At 28.0% G+C, this 15,430-nt stretch overlaps 1 protein-coding gene across 1 annotated transcript; it reads right to left on the bottom strand.

Annotated features, from left to right (window-relative positions):
• Nucleotides 1-1,523: 1,523 nt before the first annotated feature.
• Nucleotides 1,524-2,812, bottom strand: LOC105772224 (protein RGF1 INDUCIBLE TRANSCRIPTION FACTOR 1). Its single transcript, XM_012593547.2, has 4 exons — nt 2,711-2,812; nt 2,339-2,584; nt 2,058-2,198; nt 1,524-1,977 (listed from the first exon to the last, which is right to left on the bottom strand). Exons 1-4 carry the CDS (start codon nt 2,720-2,722, stop codon nt 1,630-1,632), a joined length of 747 nt encoding a protein of 248 aa, XP_012449001.1. The 5' UTR covers nt 2,723-2,812; the 3' UTR covers nt 1,524-1,629.
• Between the last annotated feature and the right edge of the window lie 12,618 nt (nt 2,813-15,430).

Genomic DNA, 15,430 nt, shown 5'->3' with positions numbered 1-15,430 from the left:
TTGGTGAATTTAAAACACAACTAAGCTAAATTACATAAAAAGACTAAGGAATATGAATACTCCTTTCCTTATCTACTTCAAAAAACTCAAGTATTTCTCTTGAAAGCAAGTGTGAAGCCAGAAATTTTTTTTAGGGAGGTGAAATTAAATTGTAATTTTTATTATAGTAAAAATGTAATTTTTAAAGGATTAAATCAAAATTTTATCATTTTTATGGGGGAAAAATGAACTTTACCTTTACTAATTTAAAATTTTAAAATTTTTAGGGACACAAAATAGAAAATTCCAGAGGCCCTGCCAGCCCCCTAGATTCTCCCCTGATTGGAGGGGGTGTCAACCAATTGTAGATCCTCCTTTTATGCAAAGGCCAGTTTGGCTAAATGATTCGCGCTTTGATTATGCTCCCTAGGAATGTAGCGTAGTATCCATTATCTTTCTTGAGACAGTATTGGATGTATTCTTCTAATCAGAGCAGAATTTGAAGTCTTCGAAGCACTTCCATATATAGCTTTAATAACCTCTAAATTATCTGATTGAATTATCACCTTATTATGACTATAATATTTATTTTTATTTGTTCTCGGAATGCAATAAAAATAAAAATGTAACAATGTTGTTTTTGACCTAATAGTATTTTTAAATTGAAAATAATCATTCTAGAGTTTCATATGCAACAATTTTATTTTAAAATTAATTATATTGTTGATTCAATGCATTAATTATATATGAATGACCATTTCATTCATATATAAATTTCCATATTTAGATAAATTTGCATTGACAATAATTTTGTAGTTGTTATATAATAATTAATTTCAAAATATTAACATATTCATAATAACAAGTAAAATTTCCTTCCATTATGTTCAATATTTTTCTTTAAAATTTTATTTTAGCTTATATGCCTATATACAAAAATAAAAATATGTAACTACCATATTTATCATTCCATATAGCCAATTAATTAATTATTTTGAAAACTAATTTGTAAACTACCATAATTCCATCTAATACTATTTGAGTTAGGATTAAAATTTGAAATTTAAAATATAAAGATTAAAATTGATCTATTCATATAGTAGAATAGTAGAATTGATCAAATTAAAGCACATGAGCTAAATCCACGACATACGCTAATAACAAAATTGGATCAAAATATTATATTTCAAAACCAATTAAAACCCACAACCTTCTTCAGCTAATTCACCTAATACTCAATCACTTATCTTGGAATATTTATGAATCTAGCCCTTGACATTCGTATGACTAGGTAATAGTTGAAGCATGAAAAATGTGCTATATATACGTGAGAGAGGCTTAATAGCAGAGGAATAGAGAGTTGTCCCATTTATCCAATTAAACATATATATATCGTAATGAGAAATGAAAAAAAAAAAAAAAAGTAAAAATATTGTACAAACACTTAACTTGGAACTTGGAACTTGGAATCACGTGATGCCATTAAGACAAAACCCTCCGACCAAGTGACTAAATTAATTTAAAAACATAGATAGAAAGAGAGAGACAGAGAGGTTAAAGCATTTTGAAATTAATAATGGTTCAGCTTCAGTCAAAAATATCAAAACTAAACTATTTGATTTTGATTTTTATTCTATTTTAATATTTATTCTAACATAGAGGAGATCTATGAGGAATGCCTTTCCTTCTACTCATGCTTGAAGCAATTTCCTCATCTGAAACCCTGTTAGCTGATGATCTCCACAAATATAGCCCACTTCTTTTCTTCCTAACAATCTGATCAGAACTGTATGCCATGCTCATGCTCATGCTCTCCGACCCTGACGACGACCAGCTCATTGGCTCATCACTGTCCACTACTGTTGACTGTGCTGTCTCGTTTGCCATTTCTTCCTCCCCAGTCTCTTGGGGAATTAGGAAATCTGGGCTCAGTGTTAAAGTTTTACATTTCCTTAAGAATGGCGACAAATCTTTGTAATGTTTCAGCAGAAAATCCACCTGATTATAACATAAGAACTCCATCATTTTCAAACACACAATTTAAATGATTTAAGCTAATTCAAGTGAGTCCTATATACCTTGCACCCCAGGGAGCAATGGATAAATGGTTCTTGGAGACTTCTATCACAAGAAGTACAATAGTTTACAGCTCCTTTGAATTGCCTGTTTTGAGGTCTCTTTTTGATAAATACCACCTTAGCACTGTTTATAGTATAGGCCTAATCCAATTAAGGTCATCATTATCAATGAGCAACACATATGAACTGAATTTTCAAGAAATTAAAAGAAACTGTGGGAAAAAAGAAGAAGAAGCAAAATTTGAACTTCATTTAGTTCTTGTGTGAAATAAATGACAAACCTGGACATTAGAGCAATCTATAAGCTTCTGAAGATCTTCCAATCTGACAACATCATGATATACGTAGCGACGAACCTGAAGAAGCCTGTGGAAACGATGTGAGGGTATGCAGTGAGGGCAAATACTGACGCAACAATCCAAACAATACACGTTCTTTTCGTTCTTCTTTGCAGTTTCATGGTAACAACACCCAACAAAGAATTTCTGGGTGTAGAGAGCTTCTAACCATGCAGGCTTTTGAATTCCCTAAGCACCACCACAAATAAAATAAAATAAAAAACCAATACCCAATTAAGCCATGAAATTCTATAAACCCTAAAACCAGAAAAGAATTTTGTTAGAGAGAAAGAGAAAAAGGAAAAGAAGACCAACCATAATCACCATAAACACTTTAAAGCAGGCCTCTCCTTGAGCAGTACTTATCAAGACAGTGGAGTTCAGAGGAGAGAGAGAGATAGTGATATGAGTATTTATGGAGGTTCACAAGAAAAGAAAGGGTATATATTTATTCCTTGGGGACATACACAACATTTTGTCAATTGGTGGGTTAATTTTATATATAATTGATAATTATAAAAAGATTTAATTCCGCCAAAAGTCCCTAAACTATAATTCTGGTTCTAATTATATCTTCAAATTATCAAAGTTATATCAATAATATTTTTTGTGATTAAATCATTAATTTAACTATTAAATGAGACGTCAGTCGTATTTGACATAATTTAAAATAAAAATTTAAACAAAAAATAGATATAATAAAAATCTTGATTTTGAGTTTTCAAGCTTTTAAAAAATATCATTTACTCTCTCTTCTTTTTTTACCTTATTTTCAATTTTAATTTTAAAAGTTATGCAATAACATTTTACATATCACGTGAGATTTTACATATCGTTTAATGGTTAAATTAAGGGTAAATTAATATAGACAAATAACTCTTATAAAAATAATATATATAGATCAAAATAATTTGAATAAAATTTAAATTAAAAGAACAAAATTCAGTTAAACTTGAACTTAAAATTTAATAAAAGTAAGGCTTCATTGCGAATTATATAAAAATAGAAAAAAAGTAAATTAAGTAAGATATGAGGAGAACGTGGGTGCTGTTTCCATGTCTGCCATTCTAGATCACTCCTTTAAACAAATTGTTTTTCTAATATCGCCTTGGCTTAAGAGCTACTTATTGCTAAACTAACCTCACCTCTTCTTGCAGCACCTGCATTTTACCCTTTTTTTTTCTTTTCTTTTCCTTTGAAATTCATGATTTCTTGGTTGGAAACTGGTTGGCGCTATCCTCCTTTCTGGGAATTTTGAATTAAACATTGAACACACTTCTAACATTAATGTTAAGTTGGGTTTTTGGATTTTGGTTTTCATTATTATTTCTCTCTTCAATCTTTTAACCATTTATCTAGTAATTGATACTAAGTTTTTTTTTTTTTAAGCTTTCTCAAATATAAAATCATATTAAATAATATACAACAAATGAAATCTAATATTTTAAAATTCAGTTTACTAAAACTTCGTGTGATGGCCTGATGATTAAAGGTGTTCACCGCTTCAGGTGTGACCTGAGTTCGAGTCACGCTAATCGCGTTGATTGTTTGGACTTTATCCCGTAATTAAAAAAAAATCAGTTTACTACACATGGAATTTATACTGTTGCAAATCTTAAGAATTAATTCATAATAACACCCATTAATTTACTATTAAAAACACACCCTTTTTTTTTCTGTCTTAAAGGTGACATATATATTTTTAAATTATCATCCCTGGTTGGACTTCAAAGCTAAGTAACTATTGCACAGCTTGAGAATTTGAATGTATAAAAATATAAATATATCGATTGAATTTTAACTCGATTAATATCGGTATTGTTATTAGTGAAAAGGATATGAGTTTGAGTTTAAGGATTGAAAAGGATTATGGATAATTTTAAATATTATATAAAACATCAAATATGATGAAAATAGTCTTAAGGATTTCTTTTCCATGTTCACGAAGGGATTTTTTTTGAAATAACAAATTATTGACATGGAAATTAAGATTAAAAAAGTGCAAACACTAATTGTAAATATTTTAAGGGTAAACTATAAAAATGGTCATTTTTGTTTACCTCGGATTATATTGTAATCACTTATATTTGAAATGTTACGTTTTAGTCACTTACGTTATTGTTCTGTTACAAAGTAGTCACTCTACCGTTAAGCTCAATTACCTCTCTAACGACAATCCTATATAACAGTTCAAATGAGTTTTAAATGCCAACTTGGATATCCAACTGGAATGAGAATAGTTTTTTCAGTCAAAATGGAAAAGAAAACTAAAAGAAAAAGGAGATGAATGGTTTTTCTTTTCCCGTTCAATATGTAATTAATTTAAAATTTTTAATCAATTAAATTTATTTAATTAAAAACCTATTCTCGTCCCAGTTGAACATTCAAGTTGGCATTTAAAATCCATTTGGACTGCCACATAAGATTGTCGTTAAGGAGATAACAGAGCTTAACAGTAGAGTGGCCACTTTGTAACAAAACGATAACGTAAGGGACTAAAACGTAGCATTTCAAACATAAATGACTAAAATGTAATCTAAGGCAAACAAAAGTGATTATTTTTGTAGTTTACCCAAAACAATATATTTTTGAGTAGAAATATTTTAAGACAAATTAAAACTCTATATATAAGTAGAAAAAGAAACTCAATATATATGTATATATATATAATAAGGTAGGGAAAAACAGAAACAAATAGGAGGAAAGCCGGTTTTGGGGGATTAAAACATGGCAACATTCCAACTACTCCACTAATCAGTATCAGCTAATGGGGTTTAATTTCTAGCAAACATTTAATAGACAAATAACAACTCACCAAAGCACTAATTTGTTAAGACTCACTCAGTGCCTCTTACCCCTTCATTCTTTTTGAAGGTTTACTGCTTTGGGTAAATCACCCCGTTAGTAACTCCTCTTTTAGTCACCTTATTTTTTTTTTTTTTGCTAATGAAAGACTAACGGTACACTCCTACATTAGTCACTCTAAAATTAGGGTAAATTATCTATTAGGCACTCTAAAATATTTTTGCCACCCTAAAATTATTTTGTGCGAATGCATTGTTAGCCTTCACATTACTATTTAACGGTAGAGTGACAAAATTAATTAATTTCTTTTTCTAGATGACTAAATTAACAAAAAAAGAAATTGATATGACCGAACTAGAAATGATCCCTATTTAAAATGACTAACGGTATAATTTACTCCTTTAATTTTAGTAATTTAAGGTAACCTACTTCAAGCTCCATCCTAACTCTACTCTTGGGTTTTGCAAATTATTGTTCCCAGTTCCTCTTATGCCCTTCAATTTCACTAGTTTTAATTAGGAACTGCATAGGGTCAAATATATATTTTTAATATAAATTAAAGTTAAATGTCCGAATTTGATAAATAAAAATTAAAAAAATTCAAAGTCAGTATTAATAACCAAGTGCTATGTACTAAAATAATAACTACGAGAATAAAATAAAACTTATAAAATTAAATAACGTTGCCATTATTGTTATTATAACAATAAAAAGAATGCGAATTTATGAATAATTTAGAAATTATATGTATAAATATTTATTCAATTTATATTTTGATATAAGATGTTTTATATATAATAAAAGAAAACAAATATATCATTAGAGTTATTTAATTAATTCATCAAATTTTTTTACAGGACTATCATATATTTTTAAGTCTATCATTATATAAGTAATACAAATTTAGCGTATTTAAAAGTCACTTGATAATTGAATTTGAGTATATTTGTTGTAATTATATATTTGTGATATATTTAGGTAACAATTTTAATAGTGGACTCCACTAAATTTAATATGTTGAACTATCTTAATTACACTTAAAGTAGTGTTTGAAAATTCATCTAATAATTGAATTTGAGTGTAATTGCTTATAATTATATAGGGGTGACATGTTTGAGTCGCTATTGTAATTGGTGGGTCTCATTAAATTGGATGTAATAGGAATACCCCAATTACACTATTTAATTCTTAGAGGACGGTGAGAATTGAAGTAATTACGCAGGTAATTGCACTCAAATTTAATTTTTTAGAAAAAAATATTTTTTATACATGTTTAAGTTATGAAATTTTATATTATAAGCATGAACACCATGAATGTTTGGGATGGTTATTGTAAAAATTTATTATATTATAAAACTAATTTATGTATATTTTATAAATTTATAACAAAAATATTATTTAAATCCTATTTTTCAAAGTTATGACCAAAAAGCTTATTATAAGAAAATTTTACACGTTATAAAAGTGTTATAGTATATTTATTTATAAAAGTTATAGCCAAAAGTACACACATAACTTATTTATGTGTCCAAGCTATATATTATAAATATATATATATATATATATATGCTTATTCATAAGAAAAGTGTTATAGTTTTTTTATCGTAACTTATTTGTAAAAAAAAATAACTTTCTAAAGTTATGGCAAAAAATTATTTTATTTATAAGAAGTGTTATAAAAGTTATTGGACACTTTATAAAAACTTTTTATAAAAGTTATATATTATAAATTTTACATTATTTTTATTTAATTTACATTATAAAAGTGTTATAACCTACCATAATCCTTTCTCCAAATTAAGTCTATATAAGCTTTTATAATTAAAGTTATAGATTATTTGCACCATGAACTCAAATATTATATGGTAGATGTTAATTATGTAAAAACAAAAAGTTTTCTTATATCATATCGTGAGGTATGATACCATTTGAGAGAATGGAGTCAAACATGCAAGCACCGAAGACAACTCGTAAACTCTTTAATTTGAGATATTAAATGTTTCAAAATGTGGTTGGGAGAACATTTGTTGTCTTAAAAAATTATTTATTGTGTTAACAACATCACCTTAGTATAGCATAAAAAATGGTTGGATTTTACTAGCATGTTGCATACTTTATAGCTTCATTCATAGGTGGATTTGAGATGATCCATACTTCAAAGAGTACATGGAAGAAAGCGATCTCGATAATTTTAATGATATAGATTCAAGTTCAGAGGATGATAAACTCGGTGAAGGACCAACATTTGATGCAAAGAATTTTATGTTAAATATTAAAGAGGGAATAACCCAACAAATATGGAACACTAGAACAATTAGATAAAATTGTATATGATCTTTATTTTTCTTATTATTTTTATTAGTAATCATATTATTAACTGCTTTTTTGGACTAACATAATACATACGATTTTTTGTTATTTGTTTAGAAATTTTTTATTGTGTTAATAAATTTTTATAGTAATTAATATAAATTATATAATTATGTATGTAATTATAATGCGATGTAATTCTTTTTTAACAATTTCATTATAGGTTTTGATCGTATTTACTTTTTTTGAAACAACATCTGGAACTACCCATAACCTCTCCCCAACTCATAAATAAGAGGAGCGCATTCGAACCCACATACTCCTTCATTGACAACAATACATATATCAATTGAGCTAAACCTCAATTCGTAATATTTTGCTTTTTAACTTTGGCATTCTTCGTAATTCTACATTGTAACATGGTTAATGAGCTAACCCTCGGCTATATACATTCTTTCACCTACGCAAAAGCAATGAACCGGAAAAAGAATAATGTAATAAAAGGCAATAAACCGGAAAAATTGTGTTATTTTAAAATATTGTGTCCGTGAAAGAACAAATATGTAAGGAATCAGTTAACTTTCGGTTGGGAAGTGGTAAAGAGTGGTTTAATCATCAGAACCGGCCAATTCAAAGTTTGAAACAACTCAGGTGCACTCTTAAATAATCAAATTCAAATATTATGTACATTACTCACTAAGTTTAGGCTTTTCATTTTTTTTTTAATTTTCTATATTTGTTCTAAGACTTATTTTTAAAGTTGTCAATTAGATCTTGGCTCAATCGGTAAGGACGAAGGTCTTGGGTTCTAAGCATCCAAGTTTGAGACCTATCATCCGCAATTATATGCATGGGTTTTTCTGATCCATCATGTATAGGAGTTTTAATCCAAGTAGTTCAAGTTTGTTGGCTTTAGTTTAGATTGTATCACTTTTTAGTCTGTTTGTGCTGTAATAGTTTGATACTTGTTACACTTAAAAAATTTTTTGAGTTAATGGTTACCTATTTTAAAAATGTAAAAATGTTGTTTTTAATGTTTGAACTCGCATTATTTCATTGGGGTATAACATACCTTATTATTATACCCAACATTTATTAGTGGTGTCAATCAATTTAGGGTAAACTATACACATGGTCACCCAACTATACTTGCATTCCTACTTTGGTCACCTAACTTTAAAAATTTTCAATTTAGGCACTAACATTTGAGTTTGTTTCTATTTTGGTCACCCAATGTAAATTGATAATGGAAAGTTTTTTTTAACTTATACAATAACACATTTAGTCCTCAATACTTATATCTTTTATCAATTTGATCCTAATTCCAAAAATTTCAATAAATCTAACTCTTCACATTTTCAAATTCTATCAATTTGATTCTCAAGCTTCCTAGCCAAATCTTTCAATTTTAAAATAAAGACATTTCACATTTATAAATTTATAAAACTCAAAAAAAAATTCTCCAATAAAACAAATGATAAGGTGCTGTATATTAGTATCAAAGTAACCAATAAAACTTTTTTGTTCTAATTTACCATACTCAAACTTGAAATTTTAGATATTAAAATTTTTATCACTTAACTCAATAAATATATGATTTGTAAGTAAAAAAAAAACCCTTTTTACTTAAATACAATTTCGTTGAATGGGGAGACCATCAATTGTATGCTTTAGAATTAATTATTTAAAGCTACATTTCTTCCGGGCTTAACTTAGAGGTGCTCATGGGCCGGGCGGCTCGCCCGAAATATGGGAGGGTTTGGGTAAAAATATAGGCCCGAAATATGGGCTTGGGCAAAAAAACGAGGCCCGTTTAGAAAGCGGGCAGGCCTCGGCACCACTTTTTGGCTGGGCCCGCCCGCCCGATATAATAAATATATTTATTTTTTAATTTTAAAATATTTTACATACTTTTTAATTTTTTAAATTTTAAAATATTTTTAAAATACTTTTTTAAATTTTTTAATTTTAAAATATTTTAAAATACTTTTTAAAATTTTTAATTTTAAAATATTTTTAAAATACTTTTTTAATTTTTAAAATTTTAAAATAAAAATGGGCCAGCCGGGCCGGGCCCGGGCTTATGATTTTTTTTCGGGCCGGGCCTAGGCAAAATCTTAGGCCCATATTTCGGGCCGGGCCTGGGCCTAGGACCCGGGCCAAAATTTTCTATGGGCCTGGCCCGGCCCATGAGCACCTCTAGTTTAACTGCGTCCATTGCTTTATTTTAAATAAAAAAAATTATAGGACCATAACACTTCTTAACAAGTCACCTTTAACATTCAAATGTATTCTTTGATGACTAAATCAATAATCAAAAAGTTCGTTTTGGATGTGTAATTCTGAAAATTTACCAATAAAGGAATTAGTTCGGGAAATGACTCGTTAGTTGAGAGAAGTTTTTTTTTTTTTTGGATTTTACAAATTTATTGATGTATAATATCTCTAATTTAAAAGCTGAAAGTTTTGGTTAGGAAGTTTAAAGATCAAATTTATAGAATTTGTAAATGTGAATAGTTAAATTTTTTTTTTTTGGAATTATGATCAAATTGATAGAATATGTAAGTATTGATGACTAAATGTGTTATTATACCAGTTAGAAAAAGGCTTTCAGATATCAATTTAACATCAGGTGACCAAAACAAGAGCAAACTCAAACGTTAGTGCTTAAGGCTCTGTTTGTTTAACTGAAAATGGCTTCCAGAAAATAATTTCTGGAAAATAACTTACTTTTATGGAAAAACTAATATTTTCTGAAAAAAAAAACTAATATTTCCTGGTGTTTGGATGAATTTGTGTAAAATATTTTCTGTTGTTTGGTAGATTCCTAAAAATATTTCATAAAAGTTGTTTTCAATGAAACAAACATACATTTGAGATTTATGATAAAGAGTTTAAATGAGGTAGTGAATTGATTACAAAGTGATGGTAAGTTGAAATTATAGTAAATAATGAATCTTTATGATGTTAAGGATTAAATTGTAAACTTTTGAAATTTATAATTGAAATAAGAGAAGTGATATGCATGAAAATTTGTTATGTGAAATAAGATATTATAATGAATTATTTGAGTAAAGTGCTTATATGGTGAAAAATAAATTATATGGAAATAGGGACTAAATTGAAAATGTACAAAAGTTTAAGTGTGAAACAAGTTAATATGTCAATAAGGAAATTATGATAAAATTTTAATGAATGTGTTATGAGATGATGAAATATGCTTAAAGTATTGTAAAAGCAAAATTTTTGAAAAGTATGGAATTTTTATGATTTTAAGGATTAAATTGTTAAACTTGAGAAAATATGTGGATGAAATAATAGAAGTGAAATACATAGAAATTTGATATGTGAAACAAGGTATTGAGATAAATTATGTGATTAAAGTGTAACAAGAAAGAAATTTGATTTAATATGATTAATTAGTGAATATTAAACTTTTATGACAAAAAGAGATTATATTGAAAAATTATGAAAGTTTGTAAGAAAATATTTGATGAGGAAGAATGTAGTAGAGAATGTAATCCTGGTATTTTGACCTAATGTTCGGGTCGAGTATGGGGGTGTTACAGTGAACAGAGCCTTACTAGTTTGAAAAATGTCTTATGGACAAAAAAATTGGTAAGACATCCATAAGACATTTTACGGGAATAAAGGGATGATTTTATGTTGATCATCCTATTTTACATGAAACAAACTGTGTAAATGACTGACAGTATTTTTCGTAAAAGCTTTTATGTTGAAACAAACATAACCTAAATTGAAAATTTTTAAAGTTGGGTGACCAAAACAAGACCGATAGCATAATTGGGTGATCATTTGTATTGTTTACCCATCAATTTAATAACACTAATGAAGTTAGGAAAAGTCCAAATTATATTATAAAATATATATTTAAAATTTACGAAGATATATTAATAATTTAATTTTAAACCAAAATAAAATTTTCTCTTATTAAATCATTCTTCCTATTTTCACTATTTCTAAAAATCTAATAAAGTTACTTTAGATTTCTCCAATTTTTCATTTTTTCTTATTTCAATTATTATTTTTTTATAAATATAAATTACTTATTTACATATTGGTTTTACGCCAGCTCAATTAATAAGATTAACAAAAATAAAATTACAATAATAAAATTTTAATATAAATATTTAAGGCTTTTAAATTTTAATAAAAAACTATCACTACTAATAATCATTCAAAGTCAATTAAAACCCAATTTTATTTCTAAATTTCAATTTAATAATTTAATTAGTTAGAAAATAATTTAATTATTTTTACAAAATCCAAATTCTCACTCAAGAAAATGAATTGAGTGTATATGAATATGCTAAATGGGAGGGATAAATATAAAATTATACATGAACTTTTATCCAACGTACAATGTCATATATGAGTTTTGGTTTTGTGCAATTTTGTACATACAATTTTGATTTGATTCAAAGTTCATAAATCAACGACATTATTATTAAGTTAACACCATTTTACGTTGATATATAGCATATATGATCTAATATGAAAATAAATATACGTATTCGTTTCTTTAAATGTGTGAAGTTTAACTAAAATCAAAGTTTAATGTATACATATGAACCACAATTCAAGTTTCATGTATCAAATTGCACCAAATCAAAGTTCATGTATTAAATTACACATAAAATAAAAATTCATGTATAAATTCGATAATTTTAAATATTATGATAGAAAAATAAATAAAATAGAATACAAAAATAAGATAAAAATATGTTGCAGAATATGAGTTATTAATCTCTTAAAATCTATATAAAAAAGTATATTATATGAAAATAAGATGAAGAAAATATGATATGTGAATAATGGTAGGTTTAAAGGGGATCCAACGGAGCTCAACTTTGAAAGCCGATGGTTGTGTTGTAGGGGTTCTTCAACTTGCAAAATATTCTTGATTTCCTTTTGAGTTTGGCAGAATAAAAAAGGGGTGGTCAAAGGTCAAAGGAGCAGGAGAGCCATGGGGGGATAAAAATAATGCAGATAAAAGGGTGGAAGGGAAGAATAAGAAAGGGGAGAGTGGGTCAGCGGGTGAGCCGCACGAGGGGATCTGTCTCAGACAGCATGTGTGAGTGACTCATAACCACTTTCTTGTGTGTCAGAAATTGGGTTTTATTTATTGGCCTTGAGCGGCTCTGCCTTGTTTTTTTATTATATATTTTCTGCATTAGGCCTTATGCCTATTGCCCTTTGCCTTTGTTCCCAAATCCTAGCTCACGTGCACTACCTTTTTCCAGGCACTGGATCTCTATTCTTTTGGTTGGTCTCAGGTGAGTGAGAGTGATTATCTAAGGCTTAATTTAGTGTTTCAAAGTATGGGCAATGCCATCATCACCATAATCATTCATTTCTTTCTTTTCTTTTTCATTCAAAAACAATTTCACATTCCACTTCAAAAAAAGTCTTGAGGAGTCTGATCCAACACAGCAAAATATTAATTATTGTGCTATAGTTGTTCATTTCATCTTTTAATTATATAGTTAAGGTTAAATTCTACTTATAAGAATGAAATATACTTTATAACCAGTCTTTTTTTTTTAAAAACACCTACAATAAAAGAATTAACCACCATTGTCGATGATAAATGCATTGATTATGACAAAAAAAAACACACACACAACAAAATATTCATCCCAAAACAATAACAACCGTACAAAATAAAACCAAAGAAAATGCAAGGCTGGTTTGCCAACTCCTATCTTTGCTAATGAATATGCATATGCCAATTGGGTATGTGGTTTTTTTTTTATGGGAATGGACAAGGATAACATTTTTAAGGTGGAAGCGAGAGATGTGCTAGAGGATTTGCATGTTGTATGGGGAAAGGATTGCGACAGGTTGAGGTCGAATATGATAATACACTTCTAGTGGAATCATTGTGGCTGGTGGATCTGTCAATAACAGAATGGTGGAGCGACGTTTGATTCATGGTATCCTTAATCGTGGTGCGCATTCACCATATTCCTAGATCCCAAAACATGGTTGCTGATCATATGGCAAGGCTTGCGATTTTTGGTCCTCCAAATTTAGTTGTTTTTGAAGAACCTCCAATTTTGGTTCAACGACTCCTATTAGCTGATAAAAGGAGCTTTCATAATTCTCACTTTATACTTTTTCTTTTCTACAAAAAAAAAAACTTTTAATTAGGTATTTGTCAAGTAATCAAATAAGTAGGTAAGATTTAATTTATTATTAAAATAAATAATTTAATTATAGCAATAACCTTAACTTGGGCCACTTAAGATTAGCAATAATTTGGTGAATAATGAGAGTTAAAATCTTATATTTTCCTACTTAGCCCAATTTGATAAAACATAAATCTTAATAACACAAACATTAAGTACACATAAAGTCATATAGTATTCATCATTATAGTAAATTGTAAATTTGAGTTATCACAGTTGTATTTAGGTTATGACACATATTTCCTTCTATATAATATAATATGTCTTCAATACAACCAATACCTATTCTATTGTAAAAATATATTCATTATTGAAAATAGATTTTATTTATCAAAATTTCAATATTTTTCAAAACTAGAAATATAAAATCATATTTGAAATCAAAACGATACTAAGTTTTGCTTGATGGGTTATTGTGAGAGGAAAATTACAGAAGTCAAAAATAGTTGTTTATTGTTGTTGTTATTAAAATTACAGATGGCTCAAAGGTTTGAATTTTAACCAAAATAAATCTTGTCATCAAATACAAACCATGAATGATTGACAATGTATAAGTATAAAAAGAAATTCAACTTTTATGTCGAAAAAATCGACTTCTACATGAATGACCATATTATTAAATGAAAAATACAACATGTTATTTAAAAATTAAAATAAATTCATTGTAAAACAAGAATTGATACCACAATTTAACAATTCTATTTTTACATGAAGATCAAGAACGAATGAAGATTCTAGTTTTGTTAACCAAGAATTTAATCTTTTAAACCCGATCCAGATGTTATTGTCAAATTCTAAAGTTTATATTGGTCACTTTGAAATGGCCTAATAATTTCTTTTAGTTTCAAACGTTTATTTGTTTGATTTTTAGAAAAATTTTGAATAGTTGTCTTAGAATTACCAAAATGTCAGTTTATTAAGCTAAAAACTTAGAGTCCAATTTATTAAAAATCATGTCATTTTAGAAAACTCAATTAATTTTGTCATTTTACCTTTTAAAACTTCATTCACTATTACACAACAGAAAAAGTGATGCCTTTAATTTTATACGAAAACCATGTTTTATGCCATATTAAGCTAGTTATTAGAATTATTCGATTTTTGCATGTAAAATCCCAAATTAAAACAAACTCATGCCACAGTCCAAAATTAACAAAATTATAGACCCAAAACCATAATAAAATAAAGTAAAATTAAAAAATACTCCATAAAATAAAAATCTAAGACAAGATCTCCGAACGCCGCACTCGATACTAACCTCGAGGATTATTTATAAGGATAAAACTAAGGGGGTGAGCTTTTAAAAACTCAATGTGAGTCTTAACAAATAAATAATGTATATACATACTAACAGTCAAATTACAAGAAAGCGTTTAGCCAACAACATTTTAGAGATCACATTAGAACATTGTATCATAAAAATACAATTTTATATGTGTGGGCATGCTCATAGAAAACGATGTAAAATTTCCTACCCATCCATCCGCTACACACCATGAGTTCTCCAAAACCCAACTTCCGAACACCAAAATAGTAAGAGCTGTAGCTCAATGTGGATAAACCACTAGTAACAATTTGCAAATAAACTACAAATAATTTTGTAGACAAGCTGCCAGTAGGTTGCAGATAAACTGCCAGTACTCCGAACAATACTCCAAGGTTGCAGATATACTGCCAATACAATAATATTGCGGATAAACCGTCAGTA

This window comes from Gossypium raimondii, chromosome 6 (genome assembly GCF_025698545.1).
Source record: "Gossypium raimondii isolate GPD5lz chromosome 6, ASM2569854v1, whole genome shotgun sequence".
In the NCBI taxonomy this organism is placed as follows: Eukaryota; Viridiplantae; Streptophyta; class Magnoliopsida; order Malvales; family Malvaceae; genus Gossypium; species Gossypium raimondii.
This window is presented reverse-complemented; position numbering and strand designations above follow the sequence as displayed.

What these genes read in the sequence shown, in the direction of transcription:
- LOC105772224 (XM_012593547.2), bottom strand. An exon ending in TAGATTGCTCTAATGTCCAG is followed by an intron (nt 2,199 to 2,338) that starts GTTTGTCATTTA and finishes TAATTGGATTAG; the next exon opens with GCCTATACTATAAACAGTGC. An exon ending in ATTGCTCCCTGGGGTGCAAG is followed by an intron (nt 1,978 to 2,057) that starts GTATATAGGACT and finishes TGTTATAATCAG; the next exon opens with GTGGATTTTCTGCTGAAACA.